Source organism: Staurois parvus, unplaced genomic scaffold, assembly GCF_062004578.1.
Source record: "Staurois parvus isolate SC_StPar_1 unplaced genomic scaffold, SC_StPar_1.0 ptg001281l, whole genome shotgun sequence".
Classification (NCBI taxonomy): domain Eukaryota; kingdom Metazoa; phylum Chordata; class Amphibia; order Anura; family Ranidae; genus Staurois; species Staurois parvus.
Window position 1 is genome coordinate 1,257,501 of NW_028319077.1, and position 21,622 is coordinate 1,279,122.

Sequence of the window (21,622 nt, forward strand, 5' to 3'; positions counted from 1 at the left end):
CGTCCCGACTGGAAGGGGGGGAAAGCGTCCGGACTGGAAGGGGGGGAAAGCGTCCGGACTGGAAGGGGGGGAAAGCGTCCGGACTGGAAGGGGGGGAAAGCGTCCGGACTGGAAGGGGTTAAAGAAATGTAGCAGAATACATTTTGGCCTAAATTTCTAAAGGATTATGTATTTGAAAATTTTTATTAGAGAAACGAACAAAAAGTGTTTTTTTTTCAAAATGTTCCTTATTTTTCGTTTATAGAACAAACAAAAAAAAAAAGAAAAAAGAAAAAAAAACCCTTAATAAATACCACCAAAAGAAAGCTCTGCCTGTCAAAAACAAAAAGGTGGATATAAAAATAATTTGGGTACAGTGTTGCATGACTGAGTATTTGACAGTATGACCGCGCTGAAAGCTGAAAATTGGCCTGGAATGGAGTGAAAGTGTCTGGTATTGAAAAAAAATAAAACAAAAAAAAAAAACCAAAATATTCCCAGCAGGAATTCGATTTCGTATGGCAACTTATATAATTTTTTTCCACCTGTTTTTTTTTTTTTACCTGTTTGTTGTCCTCGTGCATCGGTGTGTCGGTGAAGCAGTAATGATGGAACAGCCCCATCTTCTGATTCAGGAGACAGTGCACCACGTGTGACCGTGCATTCTGCCATTGGATCAAACGCACCAGCGAGCGACTGAGAGACGCCCCCAAGTCTGGAGACCAATTGTAAGTGTAGAGGGTGAGCTGAGGAGACAGGAAACATCAGGATTAACGTATTTGCCGGCGTATAGGACGACTTTTCAACCCGTGAAAATCTTTTGAAAAGTCGGGGGTCGTCTTATACGCCGGTATACGGCGAGCCGGTGTCAGGGCGGCACTTTTTCGAGGGGCGGCGCCGCCCCCCCTCCTCCTCCAACGGACACCAAGTACAGGGGTGGGCAGAGGGGCTGCTGTACCTTACCTGGCTCCGGTCCCGGTCCCACGACGATCCGGTCCAGGAGGCGCGGCTGCTCCTTCTTTCAGTTCGGCCGCTCGATGGTCCTGCCGCCCGCTCGGCTCCGCCTCCTCACCGGTGATTGGGCGCCAGCACTGGAAAGGCACACAGGCGACCAATCACCGGCGAGGAGGCGGAGCCGAACGGCCCCGCGAAAATCAAGCGGCCGAACTGAAAGAAGGAGCGGCTGCTCCTCTCCCCCACTGACACCAACGATGGGGCACTATTCCTCCTCCCCACTGACACCAACGATGGGGCACTATTCCTCCTCCCCACTGACACCAACGATGGGGCACTATTCCTCCTCCCCACTGACACCAACGATGGGGCACTTTTCTCCCCACTGATACCAATGATGGGGCACTATTCCTCCCCCACTGACACCAATGATGGGGCACTATTCCTCCCCCACTGACACCAACGATGGGGCACTATTCCTCCCCCACTGACACCAACGATGGGGCACTATTCCTCCCACTGACACCAATGATGGGACACTATTCCTCCCCCACTGACACCAATGATGGGGCACTATTCCTCCTCCCCACTGTCACCAATGATGGGGCACTATTACTCCTCCCCACTGACACCAATGATGGGGCACTATTCCTCCTCCCCACTGTCACCAATGATGGGGCACTATTCCTCCTCCCCACTGACACCAATGATGGGGCACTATTCCTCCTCCCCACTGACACCAATGATGGGGCGCGTTGGAAGAGGGGTAGTCTTATACGGCGAGTATAGCTCAAACCCTATATTTTAACAGGAAAAGTAGGGGGTCGTCTTATACGCCGGCAAATACGGTAGATGTGCAGAAGAGGCTGCAGAAGGCTGATCATCATGTGATATGTTATAATATACAAAAGCGCGGCGATTCGAAACATTTTTGAACTTTAGCCCTCATGCACACTGGGGGGACGTTTTGATAATGCTGGTCAGGGTTTTTTTAGCGGTTTTGCATTAGCGTTTAGCGGGGTTTCCCTGCGTTTGTGTTTTAAGTGGTTTTCTTGACCAAAAATTTTTTTTGGGTCCAAAAACAGCGGTTTGAGGCGTTTTACCGCAATTAGCTGCGTTTTCTGCATTTTTCTGCATTTGCCTTTTTTTTTTTCTCACAAAAAAAAATAAAAAGGGTTTTGTCAAAAAAGTCCAAAAACGCCTGTTTGCTGCGTTTTTTTTTTTTTTTTTTTTACTGTACCATGGTGTTTATTTAAAATAAATGTAAATACGATCTTTATACAAATATAACAAATGGAAAAAGCGATGCAGGTGCAAAAATAAATATTTATACATAGGATTTCCTCGCAAATATATATTTTTTTTTCTCAAAATTTAAAAAAAAATAAGTTTAGCCTGTTCCTATAGACAGCTAAGGCGCATACCCCAGAGGAGGTGGGGTTTGTTAAAAGCCAGATTTTGGATTCTTTCCCCCTCCCCCATCCTTCCCCAACAAGTAACCTACTTGTCCATTCAGTCCAAAGTGGACATTTAACTACTTCACAGCCAAAACTTACATTTTAGCCACCTAGAGTCCTGTAACTAGTTTAACTCCTTCAAGGCCAGGTTCCATCACACAGTCCCACTTTTCACTGGGCCTCACAGGTTTAAATAGCCCACTCTAGCTGTGTGGCTGCTTGCACCTGCGGCGCCCTCGAATGGTCCCCCAGTGGCAGCGCACAGGAAAGCTCTTTTCCTGGAAAGCTGGGGCATCTTGGAGGGGCATTTAATCCTCTGCTTGCCATGGGGTTGGATAGGGGGTATCAGCTCACTGTGTAGAGTCTGAGTCGCTGGTCTGCAGCGTTTTACCGCTTTTTTAGTGTTAGAGCGTTATTACAGCTGAAAAACTCCTCTAGAAACCCATTAGTTTTGGGGTTTTTTCCAGCCAAAAAAACGTTTATTCCAGTCTATGTGTGTATGGACACCTAGGATAACATGCTGGGGAGTTTGTTGACTGTAGAAAAAAAAAAGGTCAAACGCCAAAAACAGCCGCTGTAAAAACGTCCCGTGTGCATGAGGGCTAAAAAGTCCAATCCACAAAATGAAGATATATAGAATAAGCCCCTTTTGACTGGAACCTCTGTGCTGCAATAGAGGTCTCAAATGTGACCAGGAGAAGATAGAAGAGGGTCCACCATCACCATCTTACTACACTGTGAGGATTTTGTTTGCAACTTGAATGGGGTTGTCCTCTGCGAGGATAATTCCTTTGTAGGTTCATCTTACAGCCCGCCTTCTGATGTGAAAATTTGGAACCAAAAGAGCGTCGAGGTCTGCGGCTTACCTTTTGGAACTTACACAGCGTTTTCTGACCCATCCATAACTGGGGGTTCAACATGATCTGGTAAGAGGCAGAGTGTTTGGAGATGGTGGACCCTTTTATATCTTCTCCTGGCCATTTTTGAGACATCTATTGCAGCACCGAGGTTCCACTGAAGAGGGGCGTATTCTATATATCTTCATTTTGTGGATTGGACTTTTAAGCTTCAAAATGTTTCGAAGCGCCACACTTTTGTATATTATTTTAGGATAATATGCTGGGGAGTTTATTGACTGTAGAAAAAAAAACATCAAACACAAAAAACAGCCGCTGTAAAAGTGCCCAGTGTGCATGAGTGCTAAAAGTCCAATCCACAAAATGAAGATATATAGAATAAGCCCCTCTTCAGTGGAACCTCAGCACTGAAATAGAGGTCTCAAAGGTGGCCAAGAGAAGAGAGAAAAGGGTCCACCATCACCATCCACTCTGCCTCTTACCAGATCATGTTGAATCCCCAGTTATGGATGGGTCAAAAAACGCTGTACAAGTTCCAAAAGGTAAGCCGCAGACCTTGACGCTCTTTTGGTTCCAAACTTTCACATCAGAAGGCGGGCTGTAAGATGAACCTACAAAGGAATTATCCTCGTAGAGGACAACCCCATTCAAATTGCAAAAAGAATCCTCACAGTGTAGTAAGATGGTGATGGTGGACCCTCTTCTATCTTCTCCTGGCCACCTTTGAGACATCTATTGCAGCACTGAGGTTCCAGTCAAGAGGGGCTTATTCTATATATCTTCATTTTGCGGATTGGAACATCACCATCTTACCACACTGGGGATTCTTTTGGCAACTTGAATGGGGTTGTCCTCTATGAGGATAATTCCTTTGTAGGTTCATCTTACAGCCCGCCTTCTGATGTGAAAATTTGGAACCAAAAGAGCGTCAAGATCTGCGGCTTACCTTTTGGAACTTGCACAGCGTTTTCTGACCCATCCATAACTGGGGGTTCAACATGATCTGGTAAGAGGCAGTGTTTGGAGATGGTGGACCCTTTTATATCTTCTCCTGGCCATTTTTGAGACATCTATTGCAGCACCGAGGTTCCACTGAAGAGGGGCGTATTCTATATATCTTCATTTTGTGGATTGGACTTTTAAGCTTCAAAATGTTTCGAAGCGCCACACTTTTGTATATTATTTTAGGATAATATGCTGGGGAGTTTATTGACTGTAGAAAAAAAAACATCAAACGCCAAAAACAGCCACTGTAAATGTGCCCAGTGTGCATGAGTGCTAAAAGTCCAATCCACAAAATGAAGATATATAGAATAAGCCCCTCTTCAGTGGAACCTCAGCGCTGAAATAGAGGTCTCAAAGGTGGCCAAGAGAAGAGAGAAAAGGGTCCACCATCACCATCCACTCTGCCTCTTACCAGATCATGTTGAACCCCCAGTTATGGATGGGTCAAAAAACGCTGTATAAGTTCCAAAAGGTAAGCCGCAGACCTTGACGCTCTTTTGGTTCCAAACTTTCACATCAGAAGGTGGGCTGTAAGATGAACCTACAAAGGAATTATCCTCGCAGAGGACAACCCCATTCAAATTGCAAAAAGAATCCTCACAGTGTAGTAAGATGGTGATGGTGGACCCTCTTCTATCTTCTCCTGGCCACCTTTGAGACATCTATTGCAGCACCGAGGTTCCAGTCAAGAGGGGCTTATTCTATATATCTTCATTTTGCGGATTGGAACATCACCATCTTACCACACTGGGGATTCTTTTGGCAATTTGAATGGGGTTGTCCTCTGCGAGGATAATTCCTTTGTAGGTTCATCTTACAGCCCGCCTTCTGATGTGAAAGTTTGGAACCAAAGAGCGTCGAGGTCTGCGGCTTACCTTTTGGAACTTACACAGCGTTTTCTGACCCATCCATAACTGGGGGTTCAACATGATCTGGTAAGAGGCAGAGTGTTTGGCGATGGTGGATCCTCTTCTATCTTCTCCTGGCCATTTTTGAGACATCCATTGCAGCACCGAATTTCCACTGAAGAGGGGCTTATTCTATATATCTTCATTTTGTAGATTGGACTTTTACGTTCCAAAATGTTTTGACGTGCCACACTTTTGTATATTATTTTCTGTGTATTGTTGCCTGCAACGTTGTGGTGGCTGCTCATGTAGATTGAATATTTATTCTTTCATTTTTGATAACTTCATACACCATCGTGCGGAATTGTAAAGATTTTTTTGGTGTGAAATGTTATACTCACTTTCTTGTCTTGGATTTCTATCAATAGGAATCTCTGTCGGGGGACCAAGCCCCGGACTGACGTGGATAAATCCAGCGGTCTCTCTGCCGAACCGAGCTCCATGGCTTCAAACCGCTGGAAACCCTTTTGAGCTGCAAGTACAGTAAGAGGTACGGTGAGGGAAGGTGGAATAAATTCACTATCATACGATGAAAATTTATGTTGGAAAAGACGACGAGGACCGGAATCTTGCTGCATATATCTAGTTCGGGTTTAAAAGCTCACATACGAGGCATCAAAAATTTGAGACTAGTTTTGTAACACACCAACAGATCGCAGCAAAAGGCTGCACGCACAGTCACTGGGAGCACAGACCTTCATAAATCAGTGTGCCAAAACAGCTGTATGCATCGGGAGCTGTGCAACTGGTGCTATTCTGACCACGTGTGTTACCACATCTGCTGATTCATTATGGACAGCAAGTTAAAGCAAAGAGCAAACGTGAAATTCTGCGTGAAAACCGGGCAAACCTGCCGCAGAGACGTCTTACACGATTTGGCAAGTTTACGGCGATGCTGCAATGAGACATTCAAGATGCTTTGAGTGGCACGGGCGCTTCAAAAGCGAAAGAACATAACTGGAGGACAAGCTCAACCCCTCAAAATGACAGCATTCTGCAACTTGTGCATGATGATCGAGGGAGAACAATCCACAACATTGCTGCCATCGTCGGTGTGTCATACGGAACACTCCAGGCAATCCTCACGTGTGATTTGAACATGCGCTGTATGACCTGCAAGTTCATCTCCAGGCTGCTGACCTAGGAGCAGAAGGAACACCGCATCCAAGCCTGCCAAGAACTCAACTCAGCGTGCCGTGGATGACTCATCCTTCATGGCGAGGATCATTACCGGTGACAAAATTTGGGGATTTTCCGTTTGCTCTTTGTTCCAACTTGCTGTCCATGATGAATTAACAGACGTGGTAAGAAAAGCACCAGTTGCACAGCTCCCAATGTACACAGGACGATGTCTCTTCGCACACTGACTTTTGAAGGTCAGTGATCCCTGTGACTGTGCGTACAACCATCTGTTGGCGTGTTACAAATCTAGCCTTGAAACGTTTTGATACCACCTCGTATGATCTGGCCTAGGCCAACAACTCAGCATATCAAGGTCTTTCGTTATTACTTCAAAAGCTTAGCAGACTTATTGAAGCCTTGTAAGGGGTCGGCACCCAACGTCCCTCTTATGTCTCCTGCAGTCCCTCATCTGGATGGGAGCGAGTCCCTGATCACTGCTTATCTGGTTGGATGATCTGTGAGACATACACACCTCCTATACCATCCGATAAAGAGGATCGAAGATCAGCCATAAGTGTTAGGCCTCGTCCCATGTAAAGACTGTAATATACTGCTGATGAGGAAAGGTATTTATCAGTTTATATTTACTAAAATAATTGCATTTCCATGTTCTGTGTACTGTGGGAGACCGGATACAGTGAATGCGGGGTCCGGGGAGAGCGGATACAGTGAATGCGGGGTCCGCGGAGAGCGGATACAGTGAATGCGGGGTCCGGGGAGAGCGGATATTGTGAATGCGGGGTCCGGGGAGAGCGGATATAGTGAATGCGGAGTCCGGGGAGAGCGGATATAGTGAATGCGGGGTCCGGGGAGAGCGGATATAGTGAATGCGGGGTCCGGGGAGAGCGGATATAGTGAATGCGGAGTCCGGGGAGAGGGGATATAGTGAATGCGGAGTCCGGGGAGAGCGGATATAGTGAATGCGGGGTCCGGGGAGAGCGGATATAGTGAATGCGGAGTCCGGGGAGAGCGGATATAGTGAATGCGGGGTCCGGGGAGAGCGGATATAGTGAATGCGGAGTCCGGGGAGAGCGGATATAGTGAATGCGGGGTCCGGGGTTTTTTTTATAATTTATCCACTGCTATATGTGCTCCGACTCTGGGAACTATAGAGTTCGGACTGCAGTACACAGAGAAGCCTTGACATGGGCACTGCGGCTTCCACATAGATTTGAAATGAGTGCTTGTACCCTGAATTGTTAGATGGGGTTAATCTGGTTTGTTTGCAGGCTAGCTGGCTAAGTCCTAGTCACGTCATCTGGGATGCAGCAGCTGCACAGACACAGCCGCTGTTCCCAGTGTGACATCTGTGAGGGTTCGGGGCCCTGAACGCAGACAATGTATGCTGTAGTAAGCCTCCTCATCTCACTGCAGAAACCCGCTTCAGCTGAATGGAAATACGGCTTTTCCTATATGAAGAGATATTGTAGTTTCTGAGCAGTGGGTGCCCGAGGGTATCAATGGTAAACATATACAGCTGTAGGGACCTCCTTCTCTCTCTAAGTGATTGTAAGATTTACAAAGAAATAATAAAACAATCTTTGTGTCATATTACAGTCTGATATTTATTTATAATTTTCATATTCTCTATAGCTATACGTATTATATACTGTATATAAAAGCTACCATATACATGTGAGAATCATCTATGGAACAGTATAGTTTGGGGGGGAATGTGGTGCCTAGATAAACCCCCAGCCCAGTATATTTTCTATCAGATTATAGAGCAGTGGTCTCCAAATGGCAGCCCAGGGATCAGATGCAGCCCTTTGCTTGCTTTTATCCACCCCCTCCATATCAGCAACACTGGAGTATAGTTCCTACCATTCACATTCACTCTGACAATGGGGCACTATTCCTCCCACTGACACCAATGATGGGGCACTATTCCTCCCACTGACACCAATGATGGGGCACTATTCCTCCCATTGATACCAATGATGGGGCACTACTCCTCCCACTGACACCAATGATGGGGCACTATTCCTCCCACTGACACCAATGATGGGGCACTATTCCTCCCACTGATACCAATGATGGGGCACTATTCCTCCCACTGACACCAATGATGGGGCACTATTCCTCCCACTGACACCAATGATGGGGCACTATTCCTCCCACTGACACCAATGATGGGGCACTATTCCTCCCACTGATACCAATGATGGGGCACTATTCCTCCCACTGTCACCAATGATGGGGCACTATTCCTCCCACTGACACCAATGATGGGGCACTATTCCTCCCACTGACACCAATGATGGGGCACTATTCCTCCCACTGACACCAATGATGGGGCACTATTCCTCCCACTGATACCAATGGTGGGGCACTATTCCTCCCACTGACACCAATGATGGGGCACTATTCCTCCCGCTGATACCAATGATGGGGCACTATTCCTCCCGCTGATACCAATGATGGGGCACTATTCCTCCCACTGACACCAATGATGGGCCACTATTCCACCTGCTAACACCAATGATGGGGCACTATTCCTCCTCCCTCTGACACCGATGATGGGGCACTATTCTTCCTGCTGACACCAATGATGGGGAACTATTCCTCCCACTGACACCAATGATGGGACACCATTGCTCCCACTGATACCAATGATGGGGCACTATTCCTCCCACTGATACCAATGATGGGGCACTATTCCTCCCACTGACACCAATGATGGGGCACTATTCCCCCCACTGACACCAATGATGGGGCACTATTCCTCCCACTGATACCAATGATGGGGCACTATTCCTCCCACTGACACCAATGATGGGGCACTATTCCTCCCACTGATACCAATGATGGGGCACTATTCCTCCCACTGATACCAATGATGGGGCACTATTCCTCCCACTGATACCAATGATGGGGCACTATTCCTCCCACTGACACCAATGATGGGGCACTATTCCTCCCACTGACACCAATGATGGGGCACTATTCCCCCCACTGACACCAATGATGGGGCACTATTCCTCCCACTGATACCAATGATGGGGCACTATTCCTCCCACTGATACCAATGATGGGGCACTATTCCTCTCACTGACACCAATGATGGGGCACTATTCCTCCCCTAATATCAAAGAGGGGACGTGGTTTACTCCCACTGACATCAGGATGACATTTTCTACTCCCGCTGGCCACAGTCAGGCCACCCTAAACTTTGAAGGACAGTAAACTGTCTGGCATTGTATGTAGGACATTTGGAGACCCCTGTCATAGCGAATAGGAAAGGAGGAGTGGAGATACCAAAACCGTTAAGGGGAGCTGGAACCAACCACAGCAAAGAGTGTTCCCAGCTTCAGTCCTCAAGAGGTATAAGAGGTCAGTGGGTGTCTCAGCCAATCAGAAGACACTTATGTCCCTTCTAGGTGAACCAACATAGTGTGCAGTACGAAAAGGTGTCACCTCTGTTCAGAAAGGGTTCCAGTATGGAAGAAGGTAAGACACTTACTGTTACACGCTCACCTTTGTGCATCACAACCCCCAACAATCAGATCACCTCAGTGCATCACACCCCACAACCGACACCCTCGTGGTCACAGCCAGCAGACTAGAATACACTTACACTCCTTCACCTGGCTGCCACGATCATCATTTCTATCAAACCCATGCTTCTCCACCTTCTCCTCCTCCTCCTCTTCAAATGTGCATGCTGGGAGCAAAGAAGGATTCTCAGAAGGTCATAACCTCAGTTACAGAGCGCCACAAGGGTTCAACAGTCCGGAAAACTTTTATTATTCAATGCAAATGTTCTCATAGAGATGCCAACAGTCTAGAGGCTCAGCGTTGGGCCATGGGGTGTCATAGAGATGCCAACAGTCTAGAGGCTCAGCGTTGGGCCATGGGTTGTCATAGAGATGCCAACAGCCTAGAGGCTCAGCGTTGGGCCATGGGTTGTCATAGAGATGCCAACAGTCTAGAGGCTCAGCGTTGGGCCATGGGTTGTCATAGAGATGCCAACAGTCTAGAGGCTCAGCGTTGGGCCATGGGTTGTCATAGAGATGCCAACAGCCTAGAGGCTCAGCGTTGGGCCATGGGTTGTCATAGAGATGCCAACAGCCTAGAGGCTCAGCGTTGGGCCATGGGGTGTCATAGAGATGCCAACAGTCTAGAGGCTCAGCGTTGGGCCATGGGTTGTCATAGAGATGCCTGTATGTAGATAGGACCCCTGTGCCCATTTGGGATACCAGCCTAGGATGGGAACCCTTGTTTCTTCATATACCGTATTTGCCGGCGTATAAGACGACTTTTCAACCCGTGAAAATCTTTTGAAAAGTCGGGGGTCGTCTTATACGCCGGTATACGGCGAGCCGGTGTCAGGGCGGCACTTTTTCGAGGGGCGGCGCCGCCCCCCCCTCCTCCTCCAACGGACACCAAGTACAGGGGTGGGCAGAGGGGCTGCTGTACCTTACCTGGCTCCGGTCCCGGTCCCACGACGATCCGGTCCAGGAAGCGCGGCTGCTCCTTCTTTCAGTTCGGCCGCTCGATGGTCCGCCTCCTCACCGGTGATTGGGTGCCAGCACTGGAAAGGCACACAGGCGACCAATCACCAGCGAGGAGGCGGAGCCGAACCGCCCCGCGAAAATCAAGCGGCCGAACTGAAAGAAGGAGCAGCTGCTCCTCTCCCCACTGACACTAACGATGGGGCACTATTCCTCCTCCACTGACACCAACGATGGGGCACTGTTCTCCCCACTGACACCAACGATGGGGCACTATTCCTCCCCCACTGACACCAATGATGGGCCACTTTTCTCCCCACTGACACCAATGATGGGGCACTATTCCTCCCCCACTGACACCAATGATGGGGCACTATTCCTCCTCCCCACTGACACCAACGATGGGGCACTATTCCTCCTCCCCACTGACACCAACGATGGGGCACTATTCCTCCTCCCCACTGACACCAACGATGGGGCACTATTCCTCCTCCCCACTGACACCAACGATGGGGCACTATTCCTCCTCCCCACTGACACCAACGATGGGGCACTATTCCTCCTCCCCACTGACACCAATGATGGGGCGCGTTGGAAGAGGGGTAGTCTTATACGGCGAGTATAGCTCAAACCCTATATTTTAACAGGAAAAGTAGGGGGTTGTCTTATACGGCGGCAAATACGGTACTAATGAAAGACTCCCTTCTCGTTGACCTTCCTCTACACAGACTATCCCCAGTTCAGTCCACCATGAAACCTGCTGCCAGACTCATCCACCTTACCAACCATTCAGTGTCTACCACCCCTCCATGTCAATCCCTCCACTGGCTTTCACTCACCTAACAAATAAAATAGTGATGCACCGATATATATTGGCCACCGAAATCTATCGACCGAAAATAGGGTTATCGGCGTTTTACCAATAATGTCTTTGACTTCAATGCGAAATCGCATCCTACTGACTTCAATGCAGCACAGTGGCTAAATGGTTAGCACTTCCGCCTGGCAGTACTCGGGTCGTTGGTTTGAATCCCAACCACGGCACCACCTGCTTGGAGTTTGCATGTTCTCCCAGTGCCTGCGTGGGTTTCCTCCACATACTCTGTTTCCTCTCACACTCCAAAGACCTACTGGCAGGTTAATTGGCTCCAGTCTAAATTGGCCCTAGTATGTGTATGTATGAATGTGAATATGCAAACTCCAGGTAGGTGGTGCCGTGGTTGGGATTCAAACCAACGACCCTAGTACTGCCAGGCGGAACTGCTAACCATTTAGCCACTGTGCTGTTTATTTACTCCAATTCAAAATTGTGTCCCGTTGACTACAATTCAAAATTGTGTCCCGTTGACTGCAATTCAAAATTGTGTCCCATTGACTGCAATTCAAAATTGTGTCCCATTGACTTCAATGTAACCCCCCCCCCTTGACTTCAATGCAAAATCTCATCCTACTGACTCCAATGGAAAATCACTGCCTATTGACGCCAATGTAAAAGCATGCCCCAATGAATCCAATGCAAAATCGCATCCCATCTTATTGACTCCCAATGCAAAAACACCCCCTATTTAATGTAATGCAAAGACGCCTCTATTTAAGTTTTTTAAATAAATTATATATATATATTTCACTTTATTTTCTGGCCAATTTGTGTGTGTTACTGTCAATAAAAGTTGTTTCAAGTACCTGGACTGTATTTTTTAAATTCACATTCATTTCAATTCATGATATTAATTAAAAAGCTAAATATAATACAATTATATATATATAAATAAAAAAAAAAAAAAAAAAACTTTAAAAAGATCTTTTCCATTTCGGTTTTTGGCCAAGTGCATCCAGAATTTTCGGTTTCGGTGCAGAATTTTCATTTCGGTGCACCACTAAAATAAAACTCAAACAACATAGAAAAGTATCCACAACTCGGCCCCCAGCTACAGCCACCAACCTCGTCTCAACATACCATCCAGACCATCCTCTCCGCTCCTGCCCAGACCCCCTGCTATCTACCTTCCCTGCCACCTCCTCTCATTGTGTTCTGGTGTAAACCGGCCCTAACAGAAGAATTTCCCTTTGCTTTAGAGAGATTTCCTTTCACTGACTTTTCTGTCTCCAGGACAGGAAGTAAAGGGAAATCTCCCCAATAGAACACAAACAGGGGTTTTAACCCCTCCCTAGTCTATACAGAGGGAGGTCCTGGCTGTAGGTACACTTTAAATACAACCAGTTCCACTGTATTTATAGAGAGGGGTTGTAGCCATCAATGGCACGAGGCATAGGGGTGACTTACCTTGTTCTGTGTTGTATCTCCACTGGCGGAAGTTACGTCCCAGCAGGGTCATCTCACGGGCTGCGGCAGGCCGAGTCGGGCTAGGCTGGCTGGTGGAGTACGGCACAAAGGCTGGACCTTCAGGACCACTAGAGGAAGATACATTGCCACATAAAACATTTTCTGAAACGTCCGATTGTCCCAAATAACAAATAAATCTCTTCTCTGATCAGAGACGTTGTGGTTATTACATTGCTTATCCCTTTCCTGCCCAGCCTCGGTGCGCCTTTAACCACTTCCCGTCCGGCCGCTGTATAGAAACGGCTGGAATGTGGCAGTCCAGTGGCGGGTTGCCGTTCATAAACGGCGCCCACCATTTTGGATTGTGTGCGCTCCCTGGGAGAGCGCGGCACCACGGACACAGCGGAAGACGGTTGGTTAGCACTTCGCCTGGCAGCACTAGGTTGTTGGTTCGAATCCCAGCCACAGCACCACCTGCCTGGAGTTAGCATGTTCTCCCTGTGCCTGCTTGGGTTTCCTCCGGGTACTCCGGTTTCCTCCCACACTCCAAAGACATGCTGGTAGGTTAACTGGATCCTGTCTAAATTGTCCCTAGTATGTGTATGTATGAATGTGAGTTAGGGACCTTAGATTGTACACCCCATGAGGGTTAGGGACCTTAGATTGTACGCCCCCTTGAGGGTTAGGGACCTTAGATTGTACGCCCCTTGAGGGTTAGGGACCTTAGATTGTACGCCCCCTGAGGGTTAGGGATCTTAGATTGTACGCCCCCTGAGGGTTAGGGACCTTAGATTATACGCCCCTTGAGGGTTAGGGACCTTAGATTGTACGCCCCTTGAGGGTTAGGGACCTTAGATTGTACGCCCCTTGAGGGTTAGGGACCTTAGATTGTACGCCCCTTGAGGGTTAGGGACCTTAGATTGTACGCCCCCTGAGGGTTAGGGATCTTAGATTGTACGCCCCCTGAGGGTTAGGGATCTTAGATTGTACGCCCCCTGAGGGTTCGGGACCTTAGATTGTACGCCCCCTGAGGGTTCGGGACCTTAGATTGTACGCCCCCTGAGGGTTCGGGACCTTAGATTGTACGCCCCCTGAGGGTTCGGGACCTTAGATTGTACGCCCCCTGAGGGTTCGGGACCTTAGATTGTACGCCCCCTGAGGGTTCGGGACCTTAGATTGTACGCCCCCTGAGGGTTCGGGACCTTAGATTGTACGCCCCCTGAGGGTTCGGGACCTTAGATTGTACGCCCCCTGAGGGTTCGGGACCTTAGATTGTACGCCCCCTGAGGGTTCGGGACCTTAGATTGTACGCCCCCTGAGGGTTCGGGACCTTAGATTGTACGCCCCCTGAGGGTTCGGGACCTTAGATTGTACGCCCCCTGAGGGTTCGGGACCTTAGATTGTACGCCCCTTGAGGGTTAGGGATCTTAGATTGTACCCCCCTTGAGGGTTAGGGATCTTAGATTGTACCCCCCTTGAGGGTTAGGGACCTTAGATTGTACGCCCCTTGAGGGTTAGGGACCTTAGATTGTACGCCCCTTGAGGGTTAGGGACCTTAGATTGTACGCCTCTTGAGGGTTAGAGACTGATGTGAATGTACAATATATATGTAAAGTGCTGCGTAAATTGACAGCGCTGTATAAGTACCTGAAATAATTAAATAAATAACACTGATCCCTGTACGGGGCCTCTGTGTGAGGTCCCGATCATGTGATCCCTGATTGGCCAATCAGTGATTACATGAAAAGTAGTAAGCAAAATGTCACTTGTGACATCATTGTTTACTATGTGTGAAATCTGTGAATGATCACAGAGGTCACATGGTACAGGGCCATTCACAACAGACTTGTACCATGTAACAAGCTGTGACCAATCACAGTTCAAACAGTATTTCTCAATGGCTGCAAGAATGCAACCAGAGAAAAGGAGAAATGATTGATTTTACAGCCTTTATGGGTATAAAAGCAATTAGTGTAAAAAAAAAAAAAAAATCATCACCCCCCCACAAGTAGTACAGTGTCACCATGGTACTGTACGGCTAGGATGACAGTATGTTAAAAATAAATACTATATAAAAAAATAAAAATGTAAAAAAAAAGTTTTTTAAAAATTATAAATTTTGGTTATAAACTAATTTGGGATATTTTTTTTTTACTAAAAAGAAGATTTATGAAGATTATTTATTTGCAAAATTTTATAAGAAAAACACCTTTTTTCAAAATTTTTGGACTTTCTCGTTTATATAGCAAAAAAAAAATAAAAATCCCAGTGGTGAACAAATACCACCACAATAAAGTTTTATCTGTCTCAAAATAATGCAAAAAAATTCATATGGGTGCAGTGTTGCATGACCGCGCAATTGTCATTCAGAGTGTGATGGCGCTGAAAGCTGGAAATTGGCCTGAGGGCAGGAAGGGGGTGAAAGTGTCCGGACATGAAGTGGTTAAGTGGACTGCTATGACCAGGGGCAGGAAGGACTACCATGACCAGGGGCAGGAAGGACTACCATGACCAGGGGCAGGAAGGACTACCATGACCAGGGGCAGGAAGGACTACCATGACCAGGGGCAGGAAGGACTACCATGACCAGGGGCAGGAAGGACTACCATGACCAGGGGCAGGAAGGACTACCATGACCAGGGGCCGGAAGGACTACCATGACCAGGGGCCGGAAGGACTACCATGACCAGGGGCAGGAAGGACTACCATGACCAGGGGCAGGAAGGACTACCATGACCAGGGGCAGGAAGGACTACCATGACCAGGGGCAGGAAGGACTACCATGACCAGGGGCAGGAAGGACTACCATGACCAGGGGCAGGAAGGACTACTATGACCAGGGGCAGGAAGGACTACTATGACCAGGGGCAGGAAGGACTACCTGACTGGCTGTCCCAGTGCTCACATGATTGGGAGCTGGTTCCACCAGCTCCTGATTGTTACTGCAGACTGGGAGCTGTATCCCACAGCTCAGTCTCTGTGCTGGGAGCCGTATCCCACAGCTCAGTCTCTGTGCTGGGAGCCGTATCCCACAGCTCAGTCTCTGTGCTGGGAGCCGTATCCCACAGCTCAGTCTCTGTGCTGGGAGCCGTATCCCACAGCTCAGTCTCTGTGCTGGGAGCCGTATCCCACAGCTCAGTCTCTGTGCTGGGAGCCGTATCCCACAGCTCAGTCTCTGTGCTGGGAGCCGTATCCCACAGCTCAGTCTCTGTGCTGGGAGCCGTATCCCACAGCTCAGTCTCTGTGCTGGGAGCCGTATCCCACAGCTCAGTCTCTGTGCTGGGAGCCGTATCCCACAGCTCAGTCTCTGCGCTGGGAGCCGTATCCCACAGCTCAGTCTCTGCGCTGGGAGCCGTATCCGACAGCTCAGTCTCTGCGCTGGGAGCCGTATCCGACAGCTCAGTCTCTGCGCTGGGAGCCGTATCCGACAGCTCAGTCTCTGCGCTGGGAGCCGTATCCGACAGCTCAGTCTCTGCGCTGAGAGCCGTATCCGACAGCTCAGTCTCTGCGCTGGGAGCCGTATCCGACAGCTCAGTCTCTGTGCTGGGAGCCGTATCCGACAGCTCAGTCTCTGTGCTGGGAGCCGTATCCGACAGCTCAGTCTCTGCACTGAGAGCCGTATCCGACAGCTCAGTCTCTGTGCTAGGAGCGTGCAGTAAGTCAGCAAAGAAACCTCTGCCACCCATGGAGGCATGTACGGTGTTGTAGGCGTCAAAGCCAATCCTCACATACGCATGGTGTGGGTGCAAGAGCTTAACCACTTCCCAGCCGTCCTAGAGCAGTTTTACTGCTGCTCTGTGCAAAATCACATAAATATAAGTGATCTTGCATTTTCGGGTAGGGGGGTGTGCGCCGCCCTACCTGCGCTCTCATTGGCTCTTGGAGATGTCAATTACTGGGTCCCGGCCAGCGATTCATGACTGGGACTCGGCGGAGAAGCTGACAGGGGAGAGATCTGTGAGTGTAAACAACACAGATCTCCCTCCTGTCAGCGGGGATGTGCTACAAAGCAGAGAGATAAAAACCAGCACATCCCCTAGTAAAACACCCCAAAGTACACATAAATCACACAGTTAACCCTTTGATCGCCCCAGATGTTAACCCCTTCCTGCCCAGTGCCATTAGTACAGTGTCAGTGCTTTTTACTAGCACTGATCACTGTATTAGTGTCACTGGAGACGTCAGTGGCAGTTAGTTGGTTCCAACCCAGTGTCAGAATGTCCGCCGTACTATCGCAGTCCCGCTGTAATTCGCTGATTGCCACCATTACTAGTTAAAAAAAAAAGAAAGAAAAATTCCAGCACATATACACCGCCATTTGTAGACGATATAACTTTCACGCAAACCAATTTACAGGTATTGGGATTGTTTTTATCAAAAATTTGGAGAACACCACATTTTGGCCTAAATTTATGAAGACTTTATTTATTATTATTATTATTATTATTATTATTATTATTATTATATATGTTTTATAGCAAAAATTAAAAAACATTGTTTTTTTTTAACCTCTCTTTTCCTAGTCTTTTTTCATTTCTAATACAAGAAAAAAAAAAAAAAAACCGTTAACCACCACCAAAAGAAAGCTCTATTTGTGTGAAAAAAAATGTTATAAATTGAATTTGTGTTCAGCGTTGCATGATGACGCAATTGTCAGTTAAAGTAGCGCTTCGCCATATATCAAAAAATGGCCTGGTCAGGAAGGGGGGTAAATCTTCCGGAGGGGCAATTGGTTACAAAGGATCCGCCACTTTGCCCATTTCAGGGAAGGGTGACAGTTACTCTTGTAATACAAGGCCCGGAGCCTTCTCAGAGGTTGGACTTTTGTCTCCAACGGAGGAACAAACCGGCGGGGAAGGCGAGTATTGATGGGTGTTGGATTTTAATACAAGAGAACCTGTCACTTCGCCCTTTACTCGCAAGCAACAAAGCCTTCTTTTCTTCTTTGTTCTCTTTATTGACATCTAGCACTTGTTTTTTATTTCTTTTTATAAGCAACAGAATGCCTTTATCATCCTAAAACCAACTTCTCCGTTTTAAACAAAAAGATCTAAGTTGCACCCACCAACTTTGTAGTCTACATTCCCCTCAAGGACAAACTATAGATGCCGTGATGACCCCCTAGGGCACGGGTGTCAAACTGGCGGCCCTCCAGCTGTTGCCAAACTACAAGTCCCACGAGGCATTGCAAGATTGACAGTTGCAGACATGACTCCCAAAGGCAGAGGCATGATGGGACTTTTCCTAGATTCCCCCCCCCACTCCCTTCCTTGGATTGTATACACAATACCTGAGAAACTGAATCCTCACCCATGACTTGTTTCCTGAGAATTGCCATCAATGGAGACTCTTAGAGGGCGCCATGGAAGAGTCTCCATTGCTGCCAGTTATTAGGGAATGTGGCATGGTTGGGGGGATAGTTGGAAAGAGTCATGGCGCCCTGGAAGAGTCAGGAAGTAGTACTGCAACAACTGGAGGGCCGCCAGTTTGACACCCGTGCCCTAGGGCAAGTGTCTTCGTAGACAAGGTAGCAGGGTGTTGGTTCTGGAACCGGTTTTCAATTTGCAGTGGACAGCAGAGGGTTAAACTACGTGACTTTCATCTCGTGTCAAAAGAAAAACTGTGTTCAGATTTCACTGGCTGCATGCGGTTTCTAAAGGAAGGTGCTGTGGAGCAATGCATCCTCAATTCCATAACAAAGGCACTCTAGTCAGTTGCAGTGTGATTCCCATCAGCTGTATGTCTTTCTGTTCCCTGCTCCAGCAGTGACCTGGTAGCCCACCAGCCTGCATAGAGTGGGTGCACTGGGGGGGGGGGGGGGGGGGAAGGGGAATCCAGTGCTCTGTTATGGACTTTACGAATGAATTGCTCATTTGCTGCTTGTTTAGAATATGCAGATACTTGACTGTCCTTAGGCCGGCCATACATGGATCAAAATTTGACTGATTTTTCATCTGAAATTTGGACCTAAGAATAATCGTCCGATTTTCGCTCTATTAGTGGGTCAATGGCACCGGCCAATTTTCATGGTTCCTCCCCTTTTTTGGTAATCGGGCATGTTGGAAAATTCATGAAAAACTACCAATTTTCATCTAGATGGTCAAATCGTATCATTGTTTTTCCGAAAAGAAAATGTGCATGAGCCGTGACCTGGAAGGAACAGAAGTTTCGCCTGTTATATGGGGTGAACTTTATGACTCGGTCGATTTTCAAAATCATTGATGGTGCCATCGGATTACCGAGCGAACAACGTTTCCGATTTTCGGACAAAAAATTTTTGGAATTCGAACCATGTATGGCCGGCATTAGCCTGGCTCCAGGTGCACTTGAAGTTGATATTTATACGTGTTATCTAGAAACTGTAAGAAGATCGCAGATCCGGTTTAAGACTTACGTGACTTTTTCAAAGACCCGGACGCTGGTGTCGCTGGCCAGGGATGTGATGATATTGAAGAGTTCGGTCAGAATGGATGGAAGCAGGAATCGGGAAATAGTGTGTACGGAACACAGCTGGACAGATGGGCAACCTGATCACCAATACAGAAAGATATCAATTCTAGAGGAGACAATCATCTTCCCATGACATTTCTATTCAATGCATAAAAAGGTAACAAAAAAAACACTTAAAAATTAAACACCCCCCCCCCGCCCCAAAAAAAAACCACACAGTTCTGTGCCATTTTGTACAAGGTTATAATTATATAATAATAATAATAGATAATATAATCCTGTTTACATTTCCCCTGAGGTCATCACAGAGGACAAGGGGGCGCTCTTTATGTCTGGAGGAAAAGAGATTTAATCTCCAAACACGGAAAGGTTTCTTCACAGTAAGAGCTGTGAGAATGTGGAATAGACTCCCTCCAGAGTTGGTTGTGGCCAGCTCAGTGGATTGCTGTAGGAAAGTCCTGGATCCTTTCTTGGATACACAGAATATAACTGGATATAACATTTATAGGGAAAGTTGATCCAGGGAATATCCGATTGCCTCTCGGGGGGGGGTCAGGCAGGAATTCTTTCCCCTGCAGGAGCAAATTGGATCGTGCTTGCTGGTTTTTTTTCCCTTCCTCTGGATCAACTGTGGGTGTAGGATTATAACTTTTTTTTTTTTTTAATGGTTGAATTGGATGCACAACCTACCAGCATGTCTTTGGAATGTGGGAGGAAACCGGAGTACCCGGAGGAAACCCACACAGGCACAGGGAGAACATGCTAACTCCAGGCAGGTGGTGCCGTGGTTGGGATTTGAACCAGCGACCCGAGTACTGCCAGGCGGAAGTGCTACCTCTGTGATCATTCACAGATTTCACACGTAGTAAGCAATGAGGTCACAAGTGACATCTTGCTTACTACTTTTCATGTAATCACCGATTGGCCAATCAGGGATCACATGATCGGGACCTCACACAGAGGCCCCGTACAGGGATCAGTGTTTATTTATTTCAGGTACTTATATAGCGCCGTCAATGTACGCAGCATTTTACATATATATTGTACATTCACATCAGTCCCTAACCCTCAAGGGGCGTACAATCTAAGGTCCCTAACCCTCAAGGGGCGTACAATCTAAGGTCCCTAACCCTCAAGGAGAGTACAATCTAAGGTCCCTAACCCTCAAGGGGCGTACAATCTAAGGTCCCTAACCCTCAAGGAGTGTACAATCTAAGGTCCCTAACCCTCAAGGGGCGTACAATCTAAGGTCCCTAACCCTCAAGGGGCGTACAATCTAAGGTCCCTAACCCTCAAGGGGCGTACAATCTAAGGTCCCTAACCCTCAAGGGGCGTACAATCTAAGGTCCCTAACCCTCAAGGGGCGTACAATCTAAGGCCCCTAACCCTCAAGGGGCGTACAATCTAAGGTCCCTAACCCTCAAGGGGCGTACAATCTAAGGTCCCTAACCATCAAGGGGCGTACAATCTAAGGTCCCTAACCATCAAGGGGTGTACAATCTAAGGTCCCTAACCCTCAAGGGGTGTACAATCTAAGGTCCCTAACCCTCAAGGGGTGTACAATCTAAGGTCCCTAACCCTCAAGGGGTGTACAATCTAAGGTCCCTAACCCTCAAGGGGCGTACAATCTAAGGTCCCTAACCCTCAAGGGGCGTACAATCTAAGGTCCCTAACCCTCAAGGGGCGTACAATCTAAGGTCCCTAACTCACATTCATACATACACATACTAGGGACAATTTAGACAGGATCCAGTTAACCTACCAGCATGTCTTTGGAGTGTGGGAGGAAACCGGAGTACCCGGAGGAAACCCACGCAGGCACAGGGAGAACATGCAAACTCCAGGCAGGTGGTGCTGTGGTTGGGATTTGAACCAGCGACCCGAGTACTGCCAGGCAGAGTGCTAACCATTTAGCCGCTGTGCTGCCCTATATTCTTAATTCTGTTTTTCTGCTCATGTGATTCCCGGTCCCCTGCCCAGTTGGCGACAATACCGCTCAGAGCTTGCAGAGAAGACGGCCGGTGACACCAGCCGTGGTGAGGACACCGCTGGACCGAGGGACAGGTAAGTGGCTGTATTTTAAAAGTCAGCA

The 21,622-nt window shown here is 47.8% G+C and overlaps 1 protein-coding gene across 1 annotated transcript in view; it reads right to left on the reverse strand.

Annotated features, from left to right (window-relative positions):
• Window positions 1-21,622, reverse strand: part of SZT2 (SZT2 subunit of KICSTOR complex) — a gene marked incomplete at its 5' end in the record, with an annotated part of 137,111 nt that overhangs the window by 83,514 nt on the left and 31,975 nt on the right. The window contains 4 exons of the mRNA XM_089660816.1: window positions 543-725; window positions 5,502-5,632; window positions 13,081-13,208; window positions 19,475-19,607. Coding sequence (XP_089516942.1) covers window positions 543-725; window positions 5,502-5,632; window positions 13,081-13,208; window positions 19,475-19,607 — 575 coding nt within the window. The remainder of the gene's footprint in view (window positions 1-542; window positions 726-5,501; window positions 5,633-13,080; window positions 13,209-19,474; window positions 19,608-21,622) is intronic.